The 24167-nt window shown below is 43.9% G+C and overlaps 1 protein-coding gene across 1 annotated transcript in view; it reads right to left on the reverse strand.

Moving 5' to 3' along the window:
• Window positions 1–24167, reverse strand: part of MDN1 (midasin AAA ATPase 1) — a 455945-nt gene that overhangs the window by 235244 nt on the left and 196534 nt on the right. The window contains 5 exon segments of the mRNA XM_073628928.1: window positions 2139–2335; window positions 4027–4175; window positions 14450–14655; window positions 14750–14872; window positions 17087–17160. Coding sequence (XP_073485029.1) covers window positions 2139–2335; window positions 4027–4175; window positions 14450–14655; window positions 14750–14872; window positions 17087–17160 — 749 coding nt within the window.

Raw genomic sequence — 24167 nt, forward strand, 5'->3', positions numbered from 1 at the left:
GCAGTCGGAAGATGGGAGAAAGTTGTAGATCGTCAACCATCACTGCAGCCCTCCACCAGTCGGGGCTTTATGGCAGAGTGCCCCGACGGAAGCCTCTCCTCAGTGCAAGACACATGAAAGCCTGCATGGAGTTTGAAAACACCTGAAGGACTCCAAGATGGTGAAAAATAAGATTCTCTGGACTGATGAGACCAAGATAGAACTTTTTGGCCTTAATTCTAAGCGTTATGTGTGGAGAAAACCAGACACTGCTCATCACCTGTCCAATACAGTCCCAACAGTGAAGCATGGTGGTGGCAGCATCATGCTGTGGGGGTTTTTTCAGCTGCAGGGACAGGACGACTGGTTGCAATCGACGGAAAGATGAATGCGGCTAAGTACAGGGATATCCTGGACAAAAACCTTCTCAGACTGGACCTCAGACTGGGCTGAAGGTTTACCTTCCAACAAGACAATGACCATAAGCACACAGCTAAAATAACGAAGGCGTGGCTTCACAACAACTCCGTGACTGTCCTTGAATGGCCCAGCCAGAGCCCTGACTTAACCGTTCCCGACTGGCGCACACCGATGTACGCCGGCAGAATGGCACGGCTGGGCAAATGGGCGTACCCGCAGGTCCCCTTAAAATCTGCCACGGTGCCATTGCGTTCGCGCCGCCCAGGACATCCGTGAGTCGGGTCGCGGGTCCCGCGGACTCTATCGCCACGGGGATACCCGCGATCGCCTCACAGAGAGGAAGAATGGGAAGATATTAATGTAAACAAGCATCTCCCCATTCTGCCGGGAGCAGAGATCAGTGACGTGTCACACGTAGCCACGCCCCCCCCCCCCCCACTCCCTAGGACATACTTAACCCTTACATTGCCCTCTAGTAGTTAACCCCTTCACTGCCAGTGTTATTTACACAGGAATCAGTGCATTTGTATAGCACTGACAGCTGTATAAATGACAATGGTCCCAAAAATGTCCGATGTGTCCGCCACAATGTCGCAGTCACGCTAAAAATCGCTGATCGCCGCCTTTACTAGTTAAAAAAAAGAAAATAATAAAAATGCCATAAAACTATCCCCTATTTTGTAAACGCTATAACTTTTGCGCAAACCAAATGCTTATTGCAATTTTTTTTACCAAAAATATGTAAAAGACTACGTATCGGCCTAAACTGAGGAAAAAACATTTTTTATATATTTTTGGGGGATATTTATTATAGCAAAATGTAAAAAATAATGCGTTTTCTTTTTCAAAATTGTCACTTTTTTGTTTATGGCACAAAAACTAAAAACCGCAGGGGTGATCAAATACCACCAAAAGAAAGCTCTATTTGAGGGGGAAAAAAAGGACGTCAATTTTGTTTGAGAGCCACGTCGCACGACCGCGCAACTGTCAGTTAAAGCGGCGCAGTGCCGAATCGCAAAAAGTGCTCTGGTTTTTGGCCAGCAAAATGGACCAGGGCTTAAGTGGTTAAACCCAATTGAGCATCTCTGGAGAAACCTAAAAATGGCTGTCCACCGTTTACCATCCAACCTGACAGAACTGGAGAGGATCTGCAAGGAGGAATGGCAGAGGATCCCCAAATCCAGGTGTGAAAAACTTGTTGCATCTTTCCCAAAAAGACTCATGGGTGTATTAGATCAAAAGGGTGCTTCTACTAAATACTGAGCAAAGGGTCTGAATACTTAGAACCATGTGATATTTCAGTTTTTTCTTTTTTAATAAATCTGTAAAACTGTCAACAATTCTGTGTTTTTCTGTCAATATGGGGTGCTGTGTGTACATTAATGAGGAAAAAAAAATGAACTTAAATGATTTTAGCAAATGGCTGCAATATAACAAAGTGAAAAATTTAAGGGGGTCTGAAAACTATCCGTCCCCATTGTGTGGATGTATGAGTTTTAGCGAACATGAAATATAATTATCAATAATTAACAATGTGCTTTAGATTACTATACATCACAGACATGTTTATTACAACAATTCAATACTAAACCTTATCCGTCACGTACTTCATTTAAAGTCCCGCTCTCTTTGCACATTAATATAGGGATGGAGGCTAATGACTGCGTCATTGCCTCATATAAAGTCCCATACATAAACCCCCTTTCCTTGCTAGTATATGCAAATACTTAATTTTTTACCTGTTGTTTTGTAAACTGTGTCGGTTCAACACATAAAGGAGAACTTGTCCATCCCTTAGAATAGTAGACAACTGAGAATCTTCAGCAGAAAGAAGAGCAGAAGGCACTTTGTTGGGCCACAGACCGACGGACAACAAACAGCTGTTGTTTGTAGGTGCAAGACTACAAACATGTCTCTTAATAATTTCTTGCACCTGCTACAAAACAAGAACATAAGCAGATTTACTGAAATGCTTTATTTCTGAATAGCATGGCTAGTAAATAATTTATATCAAAACTACAAATAACACACAAAATCACAGCCATGCAGGAATGTCTTAATGAGGGTATGGCAAGCCCCAGAAAACTGCACATATTGGGTGGATGGCACAAATTTTTACTTGTGTCCTTCACACAAAATAGTTAACCACTTCAATACTGGCTGCAGATGGGATCTCCCATCCTGGCGTCATATGACATCCTTGGCTTACCGGCGGTATAGGGAGCTCGCGCGTCACAGAGGAGCCGATGTGTGTGCCTGGCACCCGTGATCGCTAGTGACAGAGCAGGAATGTGGAGCTGTGTGAGTAAACACACACCTCCACGTCCTGTCAGGGGAGAGGAGACAGATCATATGATCCTAGTATATAAGAACACTGATCGGTGGTCTTCCCTAGTAAGTCCCATCCCACCAGTTAGAATCACTCCCTAGGCAACACATTTAACCCCTTGATCGCCCCCTAGTGTTAAACTCCTTTCCTGACAGTGAAACTTTAATGCCCCGTACACACGGTCGGACTTTGTTCGGACATTCCGACAACAAAATCCTAGGATTTATTCCGACGGATGTTGGCTCAAACTTGTCTTGCATACACATGGTCACACAAAGTTGTCGGAAAATCCGATCGTTCTAAACGCGGTGATGTAAAACACGTACGTCAGGACTATATTGGCAGTGGCCAATAGCTTTCATCTCTTTATTTATTCTGAGCATGCGTGGCACTTTGTCCGTCGGATTTGTGTACACACGATCGGAATTTCCGACAACGAATTTTGTTGTCGGAAAATTTTATATCCTGCTCTCAAACTTTGTGTGTCGGAAAATCCGATGGAAAATGTGTGATGGAGCCTACACACGGTCGGAATTTCCGACAAGGTCCTAGCACACATTTTCCGACCGTGTGTACGGGGCATTACAGTAATCAATGCATATTTATAGCACTGATTACTGTATGTCAATGGTCCCAAAATAGTGTAAAAAAAAGTCTGATCTGTCCGCCGCATTGTCACAGTCACGATTAAAAAAAAAAAAAAAAAAAATAAAAAAATATTATATATATATATATATATATATATATATATATATATATATATATATATATATATTAAAAATACCATAAATCAATAACCTATTTTGTAGGCGCTATAACTTTTGTGCAAACCAATCAATATACGCTTATTACATTTTTTTTACCAAAAATATGTAGAAGAATACATAATCTGCCTAAACTGAGAAAAAAAATTGTGTTTAAGAAAACAAAACAAAAAAAAAAAAATTGGGATATATATTATAGCAAAAAGTAAAAAATATTGTTTGGTTTTTTTCAAAATTGTTGCTCTTTTTTTTGCGCAAAAAATAATAAACCACAGAGGTGATCAATACCACCAAAAGAAAGCTATGTTTGTGGGGGAAAGAAAATAAAAATGTCATTTGGGTACAGTGTTGCATGACTGCGCAATTGTCATTCAAAATGTTACAGCGCTGAAAGCTGAAAAATGGCCTGGGCAGGAAGGGGGTTAAAATGCCCTGTATTGTGGTTAAATAAATTGCTATGCATTTTTTTTATTCCATAGTGCTAGGGTTTTCCCATACATCAAAATCTATGAATCTATAGAAGTGAAAACTCACCTTCTGAGCTAAGAGGGAGCGCTGTGAGTAAATGAACACCTCACTACAAGATCTTTGGAAAGCCTGTTCCAACCCAAGGCCTCTTTGCAGCTGTTGGGATATCAGAGCAGCAGCATGGAGCAGGTAAGACAGAGAGCTGCAAGGGGAACCTGGAAACACATAATGGCTCAGTAGAAAATCATGTTAAGCATAAATGATTTTGGAAAATTCAAGGCAAATTACTTCCCTAAAACAATAATTTGCTAAATCACCATCACTTTCAACACTTCAGACAATGAATACTGAAACAATGGGTAGTGTACACATCTTAAAGTGGTTGTAAACCCTATACAACAACTTTATGCTACAGGTAAGTCTATAATAAAGGCTTACCTGTAGCTACCCTGGATATCTCCTAAACCTACACGGTTTAGGAGATATCCCCTGCATGTGCCGATTTTATCGGCACATGCGCAATGGGGCAAACTGAAGCAAGGGCACATATGTGCCCTTGCTTCAGTCTGTGTGTCGTTACCGGCGGCTCCCGCACGCATGCGCGGGAGTGACATCATCGCGGCTCTGGCCAATCACAGCGCTGGAGCCACGATACACGGAAGTGCATACTAGCTCATTATGCACTTGTCTTGCAGTGTTTTTTTTCTTTTACCAGGGTTTACAACCACTTTAAAAATGACAAAAAAACAACCACAAAAATAAATCTAGTGTGGGAAAAATTATTTGATTCCCTACATATTTAGTAAGTTTGCCCACTTACAAAGAAATGAAGGGTCTATAATTGTTATCATAGGTGTATTTTAAATGCTAGAAACAGAACATCAACTAAAAATCCATAAAAAAAAAAAAAAACACGTGATACAAATGTTATAAATTGAGTTGCAGTTCAGTGAGTAAAATAAGGAATGGCTACCTCAGACTGGCTAGAGTATGTGCTCATGTTGTACACAGACTAGTCCTGTCAATTTAAGGTGGTGCGCCTAATGACAACTCATAATGTGTATAAGACACATGTCCATAGAATCTTTTTCTTCATTTCAAACCCATCATTAGCAAAACCAAAGAGCTGTCAAAGGACATCAGGGACAAGATTGTAGACCTACACAAGACTGGAATGGGCTACAAGACCATCAGCAAGAAGCTTGGAGTGATTATTTGCAAATGGAAGAAATAATAACAATAAATTGCCCTCAGTCTGAAGCTCCATGCAAGATTTCGCCTCATAGGGTAAAGATGATCATGAGAAAAATGAGGGATCAGCCCAGAATTACAAAGGAGGAGCTTGTGAGTGATCTCAAGGCAGTTGGGACCACACTCAACAAACAAACCATTACCCCGCCATGGATTGAAATCCTGCAGTTCCCGCAAGTTCCTCCTCCTCCTCAAGAAGGCACACGTACAGACCCGTCTGAAGTTTGCCATTGAACATCTAAATGATTCCGAGGAGGATTGCGAGAAAGTGTTGTGGTCAGATGAGCTCTTTGGTATTAAAAGTACAAATAAATGCAAAAAGCCAAGTTAGGCTTACCGGTAACTCCTTTTCTGAAAGTCTTCCAAAACAGCCCATGAGAACTAGGGCTCCTCCTACCAGGACAGGAAACACATTAACCCCCACCTGATAAAAGGACGGTCCTCTAGGCCCCATGTCAGTATTCTCGAGAACCGTAGGACTTCCCTGTAAAACATAAGCATAATACACATAACTTCAAGATAAAACCGGGTGGGAATCCGGCTGTCCTGGAAGACTCTTAGAAAAGGAGTTAGGGGTAAGTCTAACTCCGCTTTGCTCTAAGCGTCTTCCAGGACAGCCCATGAGACAATGAGCCAGAACTTACCAGTCTAGGGAGGGATAACTGCCTGAAGTTCCTTACGACTAAACGCCTGCTCCTGAGCAGATAGGAGATCCAGGCGATAATGCTTAATGAAGGTCGAAAAACTGGACCATGTGGCAGCCCTGCAAATTTGTTCCGGTGAGGCTCCAGCCCTATCAGCCCAAGATGCAGACAAGGCTCTTGTTGAATATGCAGTGACAAAAGGCAGAGGAATTTCCCTAATTTTGTAAGTTTCAGAAATAGCTTGCTTTATCCATCTAGCCAAGGTGGCTTTAGATGCACTCTTTCCCTCGTTTGCTCCTGAAAAGAGGACAAACAAGGCATCTGTTTTTCTAAAGGTCTTGGTGACCTCAAGGTAGATGAGAAGAATTCTTCTCACATCTAAAAAACTAAATTTTTTTTCTTGGTCGCCCTTTGGAGAACTACAAAAAGGTTGTCAGTACAATGTCCTGTGATCTGTGGAATGCGCCCTCACTGATAGGGCCTGTACTTCACTTACCCTACAAGCTGAGGTAATTGCAACAAGAAAAATTGTTTTTAAGGTAAGTAACTTAACTGAAATATCCTATAGGGGTTCAAAAGGGAATTCTACCAGAGTTTGAAGCACCAGGGTAAGGTCCCAGGTTGGACAACTTATAACCACTACTGGCCTGGACCTAAAAATTGACTTGAAGAATCTAGCTATAGTGGGATTTTCCAAGAGAGAAAATTGGAGAAAAACACTGATGTACCTTTAAGGTACTAACTGAAAGACATTTGTCGACACCCTCTTGAAAAAAATTCTAAAATTGAAGGAATATCGAAGAAGCAGAGAGACAAGCCCACATTCTAGAAACTAGCTATGTGACTACTAGAGACGCAGGGATATACGCAGCACTCCAAAGTTCCACAGAGAAATCTCAGTACTGAGAGCTACTGTGACTTGGAAGCTTTTGCTGTCACAGTTGCAGAGAATATTTGAACAGGGGGAGAGATCGGGCAGATTATTGGCGTGGCTGGCTAGAGAACACTCCACTATAGCACACATTGCGAATATTAAAAATTACCAAGGACACATACAGGCTGACCCTGTCCTGATTAATGCTAGATTCGCACAATATTATGAACAATTATACACGTCCAGGTCAGACTATACACCAGATTCCTTACAATACCTCCTGACCAAGATAGAATTCCCTACCCTATTGAATGCGGGCAATACTAGGTTAGACGCACCAATCACCCTTAAAGAAGTACAGCTGGCGATCTCATCGCTCCAACCTGCAAAAACCCTGGGCCCAGATGGCCTACCAGCTGTATCAATACCAAAGACCAATATAGTGAGTTCCTTGCCCCACAGTTCTATTAACTTTTACTGTCCATGTTGGAGGATCAGTGATTCCCAAACCAAATAAGGACCCAGAGCTCTGTGAGTCATATCTCCCCATTTCACTCCTTAATGTCGATGCCAAGATAATTACAAAAATTTTAGCAAATCGTCTTAATTCGGTCATCCTTTCCCTGGTTCATGGAGACCAAACTGGTTTCATGCCAGGTAAGGGTACAGACATAAGTCTACGTCGGTTATATACGAATATATCTCATGCGGTGTCCACGTAATCTCCAGGAGTGGTGGCCTCTCTAGATGACGAAAAGGCTTTCGACTCGGTCGAATGGGAGTTCCTTTGGCGAGTCTTAGAGAAGTTCAACAACTTTGGCCCTAAATTTATCTCATGGATAAAGCTAATGTACGCCAAACCCCACTGCTAGAGTCAGAACCAATGGCACCCTCTCACCCCCCTTCAATCTGCACAGGGGCACTAGACAGGGCTGTCCACTGTCCCCAGGAATATTTGCCCTGGCTGTCGAACCTTTGGCCCTCATTAGGTCATCTACAACAACGAGGGGGATAGAGGTAGGCCTGCTGAAGGAACAGATCTGAGGATGATGCCCTTCGATCTCCCTGACGCCTCAAGCTCCCTTGAAGCGGCCCTGCGGGTGATTGACCTGTTTGGGTCCTTCTTGGGGGTCCGTATTAACTGGACCAAATCCATACTTTTCCCGTTATCCCAGCCAACTCCTCTCCACCTCCTCATAGACCCCGGCAGTCCGTCAAATTCAGGTACTTAGGTATTGAAATACAGGAAGATCTCTCCTGCTACCTGGCAGATAACGTATACCCTATCCTACAACTCACACGGAGATGCCTGGCCTGGAAGTCCCTCCCCCTAACACCTCTGGGGAGGATCAACCTCCTCTAAATGACATTTCTCCCCAAATTTCTGTATGTTTTCAGAAATACCACGGTCCCCATTCTTTACTCTTTTTTCCAAAAACTGGATCAAGTGATCAATGCCTTCATTTGGGCCGGCTCGACCCCCAGGGTGGCTAAGGCTATTTTACAACTCCCCCTGTCCTCGGGTGGACTGGCTTTGCCGTGCCTCAAATAGTACTACTGGGCAGTGGTGACGGTACATTGGTGGTTCACCCAATCACGACATAACCCGTCGGTTAATCTCGAGGCAGCCATCCTGGGGTCCTATTCGGCACTAAGTAATCTAGTGTTTAGGGGCCCGAAAGAGCAAGCAGCAATGATCGTCCCCATGCGCACGACAACCAAGGTTTGGGAACAGTTGTCAGCTAAACTTAATCCACCCAACACTCTCTCCTTAAACTCCACTCTGGGGAAATCCTAGGCTACCACATCTCTTGTCCATTCCCAGACCCAGCAGTCTGGGCTAGATATGACATTAAAATTCTACAACAAATCATGCCAGAAGGCAGACTTCTTTCATATGACGAACTGAAACACACCTTCAAACTCCCAGCAAGAATGTTTTTTTCGCTACCTACAACTGCGACATGCAATACAAGCCCAACTTCCCACTGAAATCCACTCATCACATGTGGTGGAGCGCTTTCTTATTTCTAGCAGTGCTGACCGTATCCTCTCCTCCCTGTACTTTCAAATATCCTGTGAGACTGACGGCAGGGGGACTGGGCTCTTTCATAGAGGTTAGGCAGATGTGCCCTCCCTGGCGGATGATGATTGGGAAGAAGGAATCCAACAATATATCCCCCTGACATCCGCTAGGGATAGATACATCCAGCTAAAATTCGTCCACAGAACACATTACACCCCCCAAAGGCTTGCTAGGATATACCCAACCCACTCTGACAGGTGTCCAAAATGCACTACTGAACTGGGCACATTCTTTCATGTAGTGTGGTCTTGTCCCCTTATTCATCAATTCTGGAGGGAGGTGGTGCAGTGCATCAATTCAGTTAGCAACTTAAACATTGGACTCGACCCTCGTGTCCTCTTACTAGGTATCTGCGACAATCTCACCACAAACACTCACAAAAGGCTACTAATTTTCTATGCCTCATTCTATGCCAGGAAGGCCATCTTAACTAAATGGAGGCAGCCTGAGTCCCCCACGGTTGCACTGTGGAGAGCTCTCATTGACTCTACACACCCGCTCTACAAGCTTACATATATGAGCAGCAAATGCCCTAAAAAATTTGAGAAAATATGGGGTACCTGGGCCAAAAGTTAAAAACCAGCACACACTACACGGGGTCCCCATCTTTTCTCAAACTAGCAGAGAGGCGGTCTCTGTGCAGGTGTGAAGGCACCAATTGTCTCGACATACCCGGTAGCGGCTGAGATAATCTGCCAAACAGTTTTGTGTCCCCTTCGGATGCACTGCTGGAATCAAGGCAAGAGTCCCTTCTGCCCATGATAAAATCTCCTGGGCGACAGATTGAAGTATCTGACTCCTCTTAACTCCCTGTTTGTTGAGGTACGCAAACGTAGCGATATTGTCGGATAGAATTTGGAGATTATGACCCCTGATTTCCGTCTGAAATGCCTGCAAGGCTCTCTGAACCGCTAGAAGCTCTCTGATTCGATGAAGCTCTTGCTTCCCTTGAGGACCATTCTCTCTGTGCCATTGTGTTGCTGAGGTGAGCTCCCCATCCTCAGGAACTGGCATCCGTTGTGATCCTCTGGAATATAGGAATGGACCATGGTAGACCTCGTTAGGTGCAGGTGTGTCCTCCACCATCACAAGCTTCTTTATACAATGGAGGGTAACAAGACCCTTGATTCCAGGGAACTTGCGTCTCCATCTCAGTTCCTTAGTAGAAACAGCTGTAATGGGCATTGGTGAAATCTTGCCCATGGAACTGCGGGAAACCAAGAGGTCATCAGACCCACTGCTCTTGAAACCTCTCTCAGCGAGACCGACTGATTGGTCTGTAAGGCTGACATTGTTTGCATCATTTTTGAGACCTTTTCCTGCGGGAGAAAAATTTTTTGGTCTACTGAGCAAAATTCGTACCCCAGATATGTCACTTTCTGGGCCGGAATTAACTAAGACTTCTCTGTTTATTAACCAGCCTAGAGATTGAAGGAAGTCCTGTACAGTTTGGAGATCCGCTAACAACTTTTGGTATGACTCCACCACCACTAGGTGGTCATCCAGGTAAGGGATAATAGTTATCGCCTTTTACCTTAGTGGAGCCAGCGATTCCCCCAACAACTTTGTAAAAATACGTGGAGCTGAGGACAGACCGAAGGAGAGGGCTTGAAATTGAAAGTGCCGAATCTCTGTTCCCATCTTGACTGCTAGTCTCAAGAATCTTTAGAAGGCTGAATGGATAGGGATGTGCAGATAGGCATCCCTCAAATCCAAAGTGGCCATGAAGCAGTTTGGGTAAAGCAGGTTTTCGATTGAAAAAAAAGTCTACATACGAATGTGCTCGACCGGTTTAGAGACCGCAGGTTCAGGATAAGCCGATATTTTCCTGATGGCTTTCTGATGACAAATATATATGGGAATAAAATCTGTTGCCCTGACCCAACCAGGAGACCAGGATGAGGACCCTTTGAGCTATCAAGTCTCCAATTTGGAGACCCAGGGCCCTCGCTTTTACCCGATCCTGGGGAGAGAAGGTTACCAATAATCGCTCCGGTGGCTGGCAAGAAAATTCCAGCCTGTACCCATTGGACACTAGGTCCTGAATGAATGGACTTGAGGTGACTACTGCCCATTGTGGGAGAAAAGCCCTCAACCTTCCTCCCATAGGGAGACACGAGATACTGTGGCTTGGGGGGTTGTTGAGGGTTAAACAAGACGCCCCCTCTACCTCTGTCCTGTCCAATGTTTTTTGGGCCTATTGTCCCTATCTCTAGGACCTTACTGCCTACTTTGGCCACAAAATTTTTTTCTGGCTGTCGGCTTTTTCTTATTCTCTGGAAAGGCCTTTTTTCTACCGGCCGTGCATTCCAGTGCCTCTGGGCCAAAAAGTTGATCGCCTGTTAAGGGAAGACCACATAGGTGCAATTTTGAGGCAGCGTCGCCTGACCAGGTTTTAAGCAATAGGCTTCTTCTGGCTGAATTCACTAAGGCGGAGGTCCTAGCTGTCATTCTTACCGATTCTGCGGAAGAATCAGCCAAAAACCCCACTGCACGAAAGGAGAGGGAAAGATTTCAGAATCTGCTCTCTAGAGGTACTTGCCAACAAGTGTGTTTGTATTTGTGTCAACCATACTTCTAAATTTCTGGCTACATAGGTGGAGGCCAGAGCTAGTTTAAGATTCCCAATGGCTGAGTCCCATGCTCTGTGAAGAAGGGTATCACCTCTTCTATCCATTGGATCCCTAAGCATGCCCATAATGTTAAACGCTAGGTCCAAGTTTTTAGAAACTTTTGAAAGCAGTGCGTCTAACTTAGGATTTTTGTTCCATGACTGTGCTGTGTCCTCTTCAAATGGAAACCTCCTTTTAAAGTGGAGTTCCGCTAAAAAAAAAAAAAAAAAAAAAAAAATTTAAGTCAGCAGCTACAAATACTACAGCTGCTGACTTAATAAATCGGACACTTACCTGTCCCACGGTCCAGCGATACGGGGGAACGAAGCCCTGATCTTTTCCACCTCCTCTCTGCAGCGCCGGCATTGTCACTGTGGGCGCCCGGCTGTGGCGTCACAGCAGGGCACACACTGCTCATGCTCGAGCTGCGCTGTGACTGGCAGGGCAATCATCTGGGACCTGTGACGTGTCCCAGATGATTGCCGCGAGGGAGGGGGGAGAGGTGAACTTACTTCCGGCGCTCAGGAAGTGGGAGCTGGAAACCTCTAAAAAGAGGGTTTACGCCCCCCCCAAAAAAATGACATGCCAAATGTGGCATGTCAGGGGGTCACCTTCCCTTAAAGCGGACTTCCATTTTTGGGTGGAACGCTTTAAGGTTACTGCAAAAGAAAGGTTTTCTCTCTGACTTTTCCCAGTCCAGCTTGATAGTATCAAGAAGGGAACCATGCACAGGAAAAACTCTAGCCTTTTTCTTATGTAAACCTCTGTACATAAGGTCATGTTTAGACAATTGTACCTTTTCTATATCAAGTGTCGTATAGATAGCCTTTAATAAGTCATCTATATCACCCAATCATAACTTATACCTTGAGCCCCTTGCGGACTCTTTAACCCTGGGCCCTGTATCTGACCCTGATTCTTCAAGAGAAGACTGGGCAGATCCGGCTTCAGCCTCAGTCTTCACTCTCCGCACTTTGCTGAGGAGCACTAGGACCCGCTGAAGTCCTAACTGGAGATGGACCCTCTGAGGGAACCTGAACTTTGTCAATTAGAGTTTTAAACTAGCTAAATGTGGACGTAAGCTCATCTCTAACAGAAGTCAGCATTTTCTGACAGGAGACTACCGGGTCATCCTTAACTAGGCTGTCTATACAGGTGCGGCAAACTGCTTTGCTCCAGGAGGAGCTCAATTTGCTTCCGCAAACTGCACATTTCCTTTTTGGTGGCTGCGCTTGGGCCTTGTCCTGAGTCTTGGCCTGCAAGAGAACAAATTACCCCAATAAATTTTATGCCACATACACTTCATAACACCCCGTGCAGGAGGAAAGGAAAATGTGCCCCCTTCACCTAGTCCCTACTGGTTACAAGGGGGAGAACACTCACAGGATGTGCAAGTAAAATACACTTCAGGCTTACCTGTGAGGTGCTGGTGTTAGGGAATGCTTCCGCTGCCTGTGCAGGTGTCGCAGAGGAGTCCATCCCGCCCCTGTAGTGGTCCGCAGCATCTGCTGGGTTTCACTGTTTTAAACACCAGCCTTCCAGCATCCCTGTTTGCACCGTTTTTAGAGACAGGAACGAACGTCTCCGGTGCCCACTGAGGACGTCACACGCTCCGGAAGTGACCCGCCGGATACTTAATGTGGGCCAGCTTGGAACACATAAGATCCGCTCCTTCATGTGCGCGGCTTCCTCTCTTCCCCTGCACACTCCAGCCATGCTGTTTAACAGGGAGAGAACAGCCGACTGCCGCCATGCAGCTGGCAGACTGGAGCTCCGACATACACATCGGTGCTGGCATTCCCCGTGCACTGAGAAGCAGGGACAGCAACCACAGACCTACTCCCCTGGTGGATGTGCTGCTCTGGGACAAGAAGGTAGGAATACCACCCCAAAAACGCCACAGGAGCCATGCTCATGAGACCTAGTGAACCAGTTCCAGGAAACGTTACCCCCCGCCCGGAGGAAACACTAATACTGACATGGGGCCTTGAGGACCACCCTTTTATCTGGTGGGGGTTAATGTGTTTCCTGTCCTGGTAGGAGGAGGCCTGGGTCTCATGGGCTGTCCTGGAAGACGCTTAGAGAAACATCTTTTTGTTTTGGACAGTGCAGAGATATTAGAACACTGTCTGCTGTCTATTACCCCATTAAGGAGATTTACCCTTTCTATTTGTGTTGTTTACCATGATCTTTGAAAGCGAAAGTGGCCATGCCCCCTCCACCTCCTGATTGGTTCACACGTTTTGAAAGTAGTGTTTGCTAATGGTGTCCGCTGTTGTCTCTCAGTCAAACATGAGGTAGAGTCTCAAACAGCCAAGCCTCTTGTACAACATGGCTGGATTGAGGTGGGCTCAGGTGAGCATTAGAGGGGCTGCTGCAAACATAGAATGTATTAAGATTAAAAAAAAAACCTTCTGCCTTTACAACCACTTTAAGGATTTATAGAAGGTCTGTAAAGAAGAGTTGATCAAAATGCCACCCGAGGTGTGTAAACCTGGGAAATACTAGAAATGTCTTACCTTTATGTATGCCAACAAGGGTTTCTCCACCCAAGTACGAAGTCATGTTTTTCTTGGGGATCAAAAACGTATTTTACTCCCTGAACGGCAACTCAATTTATAACATTTGTATCATGTTTTTTCTTGATTTTTGGTTGATAATTTGTCAATATTATTTTAAACACACCTATGATAAACATTATAGACCCTTCATTTCTTTGTAAGTCGGCAAACTTTTTTTTTTTTTGCTTGGATAAAGTAGCACTTGAGACAGAAAAAATATGAAGATCTCACTTCTGGTAACTAATTTCTCTGACTACACTTCAACCAGAGCTTACGTCAATGGCCACATTTCCAAAGGTCATTAGCAAAGTTACGTATAACACATTTGAATAAAATTATATTTCATGTTTTTTCTACTCTAACAATGGCAGGGACTGGAGTATTGGGTGTGACAACAAGAAAATCAGAAGAGATGACATATAGTAGTAAACAGAAATTATATGATTGTTGCTACTACTTACCAACTACAGTTTCCTTGATGTCTGCATGCACTGCTATCAAAGCATTGCATATGTGGTCTCCAATAATGCCAAAACCATGTAATAAATTCTTGATGTCAAAAGAATCAAACACCACTCCATCATCTCCAGAAAGAAAAATTTCAATACCCCGATTCCTCATAGCTCTGGAGATTTCCCCATGGGAAGGATCCATTGAGAAAAACAGCCTGCAAAACAATGAAAGCAATTGTGAGTCCAATGCAATTACGATGAATTTTATTTCATTATAAAGGGAATTTTAATACAATAAGATACACATACCTGAAGTTTGGGTGTGGTGTTATAGTTGGAGTGCTTCCATCAATGACTCCCCTCTCACTAACAGTGAGAACACCTCCAGGCTCCAATAGTGCATTAAGGCGATCCAGTACAGAGGAGCTGTAAAATAAAAGCAATAGTTACAAATTTTAAAAGCAAACAGTATTTATGGTAAAGCTAAACTATTTTACATGGAATCTGCAGTTCTATTACAGCAGATGAGACAATCTGTGCAATAGTATCAGCTTTAAGCGCCTTCTGGTTGCCAGCCTCAGAATATGCACTTTTAAGAATACTACAATGTCAGCCTCTTAATTTTGATCTGGACATGTTTCCTTTAACCACTTCAATACCAGGCACTTAGACACCTTCCCGCCCAGACCAATTTTCAGCTTTCAGCGCTGTCGCAATTTGAATGACGATTGCGCGGTCATGCTACACTGTACCCAAACAAATTTTTTTATCCTTTTGTTCCCACAAATAGAGCTTTCTTTTGGTGGTATTTGATCACCTCTGCGGTTTTTATTTTTTGCGCAACAAATAAAAAAAGACCGAAAATTTTGAAAAAAAAACAAGTTTTTCTTTGTTTCTGTTAAAACTTTTTTGTAAATAAGTGCGTTTTCTTCTTCAATGACGGGCACTCATATGGCTGCACTGACGGGCACTGACACGGCGGCACTGATGGGCACCGATGAGGTGGCACCAATGAGGTGGCACTGACGGGCACTGATGATGGGCACTGATAGGCAGCACTGATGGGCACTGATAGGTGGCACTGGTATGCGGCACTGATGGGCACTTATAGGCGGCATTGATGGGCACTCATAGGTGGCATTGATGGGCACTCATAGGTGGCATTAATGGATACTTATGGGTGGCACTGATAGTTGGCACAGATGGGCACTGACAGGTGGCATGAATGGACACTGATGGGTAGCACTGATGGCACTGCTTGTTTGCAGTGATGCCCCTAAGGGTGGCATTGCTGGGCATCACTGCAACATAATGGTGCCAATCAGTGCCCATTTGTGGGCACTGATTGGCACAGATTTGGCACACTGGGCACATGTGGATGGCCATGCACATGTTGCCCGCTTCCCTGGTGGTCCTAGAGGCGATCCCTGGTGGTCCAGTGTGGTGATCTGCGGGGGGGCTGCGCTGATAAACAATCAGCGCAGACCCCCCCTGCCAGGAGAGCCGCCGATCGGCTCTCCTCTACTCGCGTCTGTCAGACGCGAGTGAGGAAGAGCCGATCAACGGCTCTTCCTATTGACAGCGTGATCAGCCGTGATTGGACACGGCTGATCACGTGGTAAAGAGCCTCCGCCGGAGGCTCTTTACCAAGATCGGTGGAGCGGTGTGTCAGACTGACACACCGCTCCACCGATCGCCACGATGCGCAACCCCGGGGGCACGCTGTGGCATGTTATCCTGCTGGACGTCATATGACGTCCAGTCAGGATAACAGAACCACTTCCCGGACATCAATCCGCTATAGGGCAGGCGGGAAGTGGTTAAAGCTGAACTCCAGGCAAACAGATAATTACACAGATCAAATTGACAAAAGGAAGCTGTATTATCTGTCAAAGGATTTGTATTTCAGTATATCCAATTCAGAGATTACACGGCAGCATTTTTTTTTCTTTTTTTCAACCTAGTTTAAACAAAAGAAAAGAAAAAAGAAAAACCCCTCAGATCCCCACAAGTGATGTGGATGCAAGAATCCTGCCTGCTGCTTTACTATATTCTGACAGCAGGAAGTTTCCCCTCCCCGCATCAGAATACACTGATCAACGCTGTAAGAAATGGCTGCAAGCACTAATTGAATGCTGATTTTCGTGGACCACCCTTCAACAGAAGCTGGTTGATAAAGAGGGGAAATCCCTGCTTTTCATAATAAAATAGTGCAGCGAAGGAGATCTCTGCATCCACATCACTTGTGCAGATGCAGAGATCTGTGAGTTTGTTTTCATTCAACCTGAATACTGAGCTGCAGTATTTTGTCTTTTATGTCTGCCTGGAGATCATACCTAAAGTGGTTGTAAACGCTTCCATACACCCAGGGAAGTGAATAGCCTCGGGTGATACACAGAGAACAAATCCTACATAAGCTGTACTTGTTTATCTGCAGCCATTTGTCCTCCATTGAATTGCAAAACTCAGAGATAAAAGAGCATTTTTTTTTACAGACCCACAAAGCAGGAGGCATAGAGCTGAAGTTACACGCTGTACTAGAGCTCTGAGAACTGACTGGAGGAAGGGACACAATTCCCTTCACACAGGAATGATGCAGAATTGAGCATATGACTCCTCACAGGCTGTGTGCTGGAGTTCTCTTACCCCGTCACCTTTTTATATCTTGGTGTCGGAGAAACCAGAAGTGATTCATGCTGATAGAGGAACAAGGCATCAGACTGAAATGACACAGAGTGCTTTGGATTGAGTTAAGCAAATATAGAAAGCGCTGCTTTGTTCATATCCAATTTCAGGGATTTACAACCACTTTAGGCAACAGAGTATTGTAATCGTACCATGTCAGTCAACAAAAGCAGAAAGTTTAATTTAACCACTTAAAGTGGTTGTATACCTGCACATGTAAAAAAAAAAAACAAAAAAAAAAAAAAAACAAACCTCTGCAAATTTAAAAAGGCATAATTAGCTAGTATGCGCCGCATACTAGCTCATTATGAAATACTTACCTTAGAACGAGGTCAATGTATCGCAGCCCGGTCCACGCCGAGGGAGCTGACATTTTGCCCTCTGCGTTTCTTCCGGGTTTGCGGCTCCGGCGCTGTGATGACATCACTCCTACAAACGCACGTGGGAGACTTCTTTCCGGCAAGGTCCGGCTAAAGGTCGGACCTTTAGCCGGGCATTCACAGCACATGCGCCGCTGATGTCAGCGGCTGCATGCAAAGTGAATATCTCCAGGTTTAGGAGATATTCATTTTACCTACAGGTAAGCCTTATTTTAAAAATAAGGGTATACAACCATTTTAAAGGACAGGAAGGATTTGCCCCCTTAATGACCAGAGGACTTTTTACAATTTTGGCACTGCGCTGCTTTAACTGGTAATTGCACGGTCATGCAATTCTGTACCCAATTATTGCCTCCTTTTTTCCCACAAATAGGGCTTTCTTTTGGTGGTATTTGATTACCTCTGGGATTTTATTTTTGGCAGCATAAATGAAAATAAACCAAACATTTTGAAAGAAATTATATTTCCTACTTTTCGTGATTAAAAAAAAAAGTCAATAAACTCAATTTTAGTCATACATTTAGGCCAAAACATATTCAGCCACATGTCTTGGGTACTACGGTACATTTTCTGGAATTTATACAGCTTTTAGTTTATGACTACCCATCTAATTTCTTGAGGTGCTAAAATGGCAGGGCAGTTGTCACTAAATTATATATTGCTCAAACATGCCATGGGTATGTGTGGAATTAAACCCCAAAATACATTCTGCTGCTTCTCCTGAGCACAGGGATACCGCGTGAGACTTTTTGGCAGTCTAGTTGAGTACAGGACCCCGAAAACCAATCACAGCCTTCAGGCTTTCTAAGGGCGTACACCACCTATCACAGTTTGGGAGGCCATAAAATGCCAAGATAGCACAAACCACCCCCAATGACCCCATTTTGGAAAGTAGACACCCCAAGCTATTTGCTGAGATGTTGAGTATTTTGCAGATCTCGCTTTTTGTCAAAGTTTTAAAATTTGATTAAAAAAAAAAAAAAAAAACATTTTCCTTTTCTTTCTTCATTTTCAAAAACAAATTAGCTGCAAAATACTTAACATGCCTCTTAGCAAATACCTTGGGGTGTCTACTTTCCAAAATAGGGGTAATTTGGGGGGGTTTTGTGCCATCTTGACATTTCAGAGCCTCCGAAACTGATAGGTAGTGAGTTAGTGAAATCACCATTTTACGCCTTTAGAGATCCTGAAGACGGTGATTGGTTTCCGGGTCCTGTTTGAGGCTAGGCTCTCAAAAAGTCTCACATGTGGTATCCCTGTACTCAGGAGAAGCAGCAGAATGTATTTTGGGGTTTAATTCCACATATACCCATGCCATGAGTGAGCAATATATCATTTAGTGACAACTTTGTGTAAGGAAAAAAAAAAAAAATTACTGAAACTTGAGGCAGAAATATAAAATATTCCATGAACTCAACATGTCTATCAGCAAATCGCTTGGGGTGTCTTTCCAAAAAGGGATTTTTTTTTTGGGGGGGGGGGGGGGTTAAATTGTCCTGGCATTTTATGCACAACATTAGAAGCTTATGCCACCCACTCTAATCACTTGAAGACAAAGCCCTTACTTAGAACCCCCAAACATATATTTTTTTTAAAGCAAAGGCCCTGCAGATTAAAATGGTGGGTGTTACAATTTTTTTTTTCACACAGTATCAGCGCAGCGATTTTTCAAACGCAATTTTTTTCGGGGGAAAAAAAATAAACACTTTTGAATTTTAATGCACTAAAACACACTATATTGATCAAATGTTTGGTAACATATAAAAGACGATCTCCTGCCGAGTACGTAGAGACAAAACATGACATGCTTTAAAAAAACAAAAAAACAAAAAAAACAACCAAAACACAACCGTGCAGCAGCAACAAACTACATGCATATTTAAAAGCTTTTACAGGTTACCACTTTAGATTTACAGAGGAGGTCTACCGCTAGAATTACTGCCCTCCATCTGACGTTTGCAGTGATACCTCAAATGCATGGTGCAATTGCTGTTTACATACGACACAAGACTGAGGCTTGCGTTTCTCTTTGTGCACAAGCACAGGGGTGCTTTAATATTTTTTAATTTTTTTACACTGTTAATGTAATTTTTTTTAATTTTTATTGTCATCACAGGGAATGTAAATATCCCCTATGATAGCAATAGGCAGTGACAGGTAGTCTTTTTTTTGAAAAACGTGGGGTCTATTAGACTCTAGATCTTTCCTCAGCCCTCAAACCATCTGACCACACCAAGGTCGGTGTGATAGAGATGCTTACCAAATTTCCCAATGGCGCCGTTTACATCCGGCGAAACCGAAGTCATGAAATGCTCATAGCTTCCGGTTTCTTATGCCATAGAGATGATTGGAGCCATTCTGGTCTCCGATCAGCTCTATGGTCAGCTGGCGGGAACCACCGACTGCATTCTCGGATTTCCCGGTGGGACAGGAGAGCCCGAGAAAACAATGGAAGACGACTTACCCTCCCACTGCTTGTAAAAGCAGTCTAGCGGCCAATTCGCCACTAGGATTGCTTTTACATGAAAGCCGACTTCTGGCTGAAAAAAAACTATACCAAGATGATACCGAAACCTGCAGGCATCATTCTGGTATAACCACCCTAAGTCCAGCAACATACCAGTACATCGCTGGTCCTTGCTGGGCATATATTGTAATGTTCTTTTTTTTTTTCATGCAGCCTGTGGGCTAAATAAAAAAAAAAAAAAAAAAAAAAAAGAATATAAACAGATTCCTCCATTCAAATCGATTGATCGGCAATATGCCCACTATTAGAATACTGCCCTGTATCCACCACTTCTAATGATGAGCATACAATATAAAAATTTATGCCGAAGCATAGGGGAGATCCACCCCTATATGTCCAACCATGCTGCCATGCTTCGGCATATATACTCTTTTTTTCTGTGGCGGTGAAATCACCTCCTACAGCGCTGGAGTCACGGCTTTACGTATTGTGAGAGCAAATCCTGTTGCTGTCAGAATAAATAAGCCCATGCTGCAGCTGAGCGGCGTACTTGCAAAGCAAATCATGGTTAACAATAAAATGTGATTTTTATAACAGCGTACCTGTAAAATCCTTTTCTTGAAGTACATCACGGACATAGAGCCATAGTGATAACTATATGGGTATATAAGCCAGCTTTAGGTGATGGACACTGGCACGCCCAAAACAGGAAGTTGCCTCCCTATTTAACCCCTCCCACACTGGGAGCACCTCAGTTTTGAAGCCAAGCAATATATGTATATCCCAAAGAGGGGAGGGATCTCTGTGTCCCGTGATGTACTTCAAGAAAAGGATTTTACAGGTAAGCTGTTATAAAAATCCTATTTTCTTTATCGTACATCACGGGACACAGAGCCATAGTGATAACTATATGGGATGTCCCAAATCAATGCCCAGAGGGGAGGGAGACACATAAAAGTAGGACGCCATCAGACTTGAGGACCTATACTGCAGCCTGCAGCACACTGCGCCCAAAGGCGATATCCTTTATGTCTTTTCACATCCACCGGATAAAATCTAGTGAATGTATGGACTGAAGACCAGGTTGCGGCCTTATAGCTCTGAGCCATAGAGGCCTGATGATGCACTGCTCAAGAAGCACTAACTGCTCTACTCGAGTGTGCTTTGATTTTAAAGGGTGGAATCTTCCCCTTCAAACCATAAGCCTGAACGATAATTTGCCTAACCCAACTCGAAACAGTAGTTTTTGATGCTGCCTGTCCTTTCTTAGGACCGTCTGGCTAAACAAAACAAAACATCTGTTTTCCAAATTTGAGCAGTTGCCTTTAAATAGACCTTAACTACTCTCACTACATCAAAGGAATGTAGTGACTTCTCAAGCCCCGAACAAGGTTCTGGAAAAAATGAAGGAAGGATAATATCCTGGTTCAGATGAAAATCTGACACTACTTTAGGCAAGAAAACTGTATACGGCCGCAACACTACCTTATCCTTGTGGATAATTAAATACGGCTCTTTACATGAAAGAGCAGCTAATTTTGATACCCTTCTTGCGGATGATATGGCAAATCACAAAAACGAATTTCCTTGTCAAAAGGACTAATGCAGATGTAGGTGTAACAGACACACGCGGAGAGCAGGAGCACTCAAAGCTTTTTAACGGTAGCAGGGTTAACACAGCCAGGTAGTCGCTATCACAGCCGGGCAAAGCAAGAGTCCGGAATACAGTATAAATGCACAGCGGGGTAGTAGAGTCCGTGTTAATAAGGGTAATATGCACCAGGCTGGCCAAACAAAGGAAGTAACAGAGTTCTGGCAAGTAGGGGTAGTCCGTGCCCAGTCTTGGATACTCTACTCACAGCGTAAGTGATCACAAGGTTAATCCACGCTCAGGATGGCACACAGCCAAGGGTTATACACTCCATGGATGGAGGCTGCAGGACTGGCAAACCACACAACTGCCTTTCTTCCAGCATGTTTTCAACAGATCAAAATCCCTCAGACACACTTCCCTCCCACCCTTGGAAACAGGGCAGGTTAAACTGTCCAATGACAATAGCCACACAGGTCAGGTGTATTCAAGCTTATCAACTGGGGCTGCTGGAGGAGTTCCCCCTCCCTCCACATGGACATCCATCCAATAATATGCATTTCTTCCAAGGCAGACACAAACAATGGAATACAACCATACCCCAAACGATCCTAGCAGGGTACAGCTCTCTGGGGTGTAAGGGACAAGGAGGGGCAGAGACCATGACAAGGACCAAGGGAATAGATCGTATTGGCTCAAATGGCTGTTTCTGCAATACTGACAAAACCAAGTTCAAATCCCAAGGACATAATGGTGACCTAATTGGCAGATTAAGCCGAGTTACCCCTTGTATAAAAGTCCTGACCAAAGAATGAGACGCGGCCTCTGAAACAATACCGATAAGGCCGAAAGCTGACCCTTAATAGTACTTAAGGCCAGCTTAATTTCCACTCCTAACTGTGGAAAAGCCAAAATTCTGCCTATGACATAGTTTCAAGGATGCCAACCTTTGGATTCACACCAGGCAACATATGCTCTCCAGACTTTATAATATATGACTCTGGAGGCTGGTTTCCTAGCATTAATCAGGGTAGATAGCACTGATCCTGAAAGACCCCTATTCTTCAGAATGTGGTTTTCAACAGCCAAACTGTAAAATTTAGCATTTGTAAGGTAGGATGGAATACTGGTCCCTGCGAGACCAGGTCTGGACGTGTCGGGAGGGTCCATGGGTCCCCCATTGCCATCCTTATGATCTCTGCATACTAAGATCTTCTGGGCCATGCCGGGGCTACAAGAATCACCAGCTTCCCTTCTTGTCTGATTCTGCAAAAAAGACGGGGTAGCAGCTGAACAGGAGGAAATGCATAAATCAGTGAAAACTGATTCCACAAAGTCACCAACGCATCTGACCCGCAAGCGAGAGGATCTCTTGTCCTTGACACAAAGTTGTCCAGTTTCCCATTGAACCGCGGCACAGTGGTGTAGTGGTAGCACTCTCGCCTAGCAGTAAGAAGGGTCACTGGTTCGAATCTCAACCACGACACTACCTGCTTGGAGTTTGCATGTTCTCCCTGTGCCTGCGTGGGTTTCCTCAGGGTACTCCGGTTTCCTCCCACACTCCAAAGACATGCTGGTAGGTTAATTGGATCCTGTCTAAATTGTCCCTAATATGTATGAATGTGAGTTAGGGACCTTAGATTGTAAGCTCCTTGAGGGTAGGGACTGATGTGAATGTACAATGTATATGTAAAGCGCTGCGTAAATTGACGGCGCTATACAAGTACCTGAAATAAATAAATAAACCTGGATGCCAATAGATCTATGTCTGGGTTCGCCCCATCTTTGGCATATAGCCCAGAAAATGTTGGGGTGCAGAGACCATTCCCGGGAACAACTGCTGGCGACTTAAGTTCACCTGTCAACTCTCTATTCCTGGAATGAAGATTACCGATAGGCAAGGTACATGCTTCTCTGCCCAGGCTAGGATATAATTTACCTCCCTCTGGGCTGCATGACTCCTGGTGCCCCCCTGGTGATTGATATAAGCCACTGCTGTGGCATTGTTGGATTGGACCCTTACAGGCCAATTCTGCAACCTGAACGTCCAGGCGTCCAGACCCAAGCGTGCTGCCCGAATCTCTAAAATGTTGATGGGCAAGGTCTTCTCAGTTGTTGACCATTTTCCTTGGACAGAGGTTTTTATAGTCCTGGAAGAGGCCTAACGGTTAACGCTGTGCTAGAAATAAATGTAAAAATAAAAAATCTGAAATAAATCAAATAAAGTTGCCGGCACCAAAAGTCCTAAATACCAAACTCAAAATAGTGAAAAACGGGGTGGGTGCAAAGCTAATAACATTGTATATATCCAATAATGAAAAACAGGAAATATAAAATTACTTTCAAATTTTCAGAAATGGTGATAAACCTGAAATTGAAGGTGAAAAACTAGGGCAGAGTTCAAATAAATAAAATTGAGAAACTGCATAAAAATTGCATCTATATATTAGTGTCAAACCCAATTTAACAATGGTGAACTCTAATAGCAACAAAATAATGTGCTCACATACCAAAATTAGTAATAAAAACACCAGAAATTAATTATGTGAAACCTACAAAGGTGCTCGTATGAATTAACTCAGTAATCTAGTAATAAAATCAAAT

Source organism: Aquarana catesbeiana, linkage group LG04 (assembly GCF_042186555.1).
Source record: "Aquarana catesbeiana isolate 2022-GZ linkage group LG04, ASM4218655v1, whole genome shotgun sequence".
NCBI classification, from domain to species: Eukaryota; Metazoa; Chordata; class Amphibia; order Anura; family Ranidae; genus Aquarana; species Aquarana catesbeiana.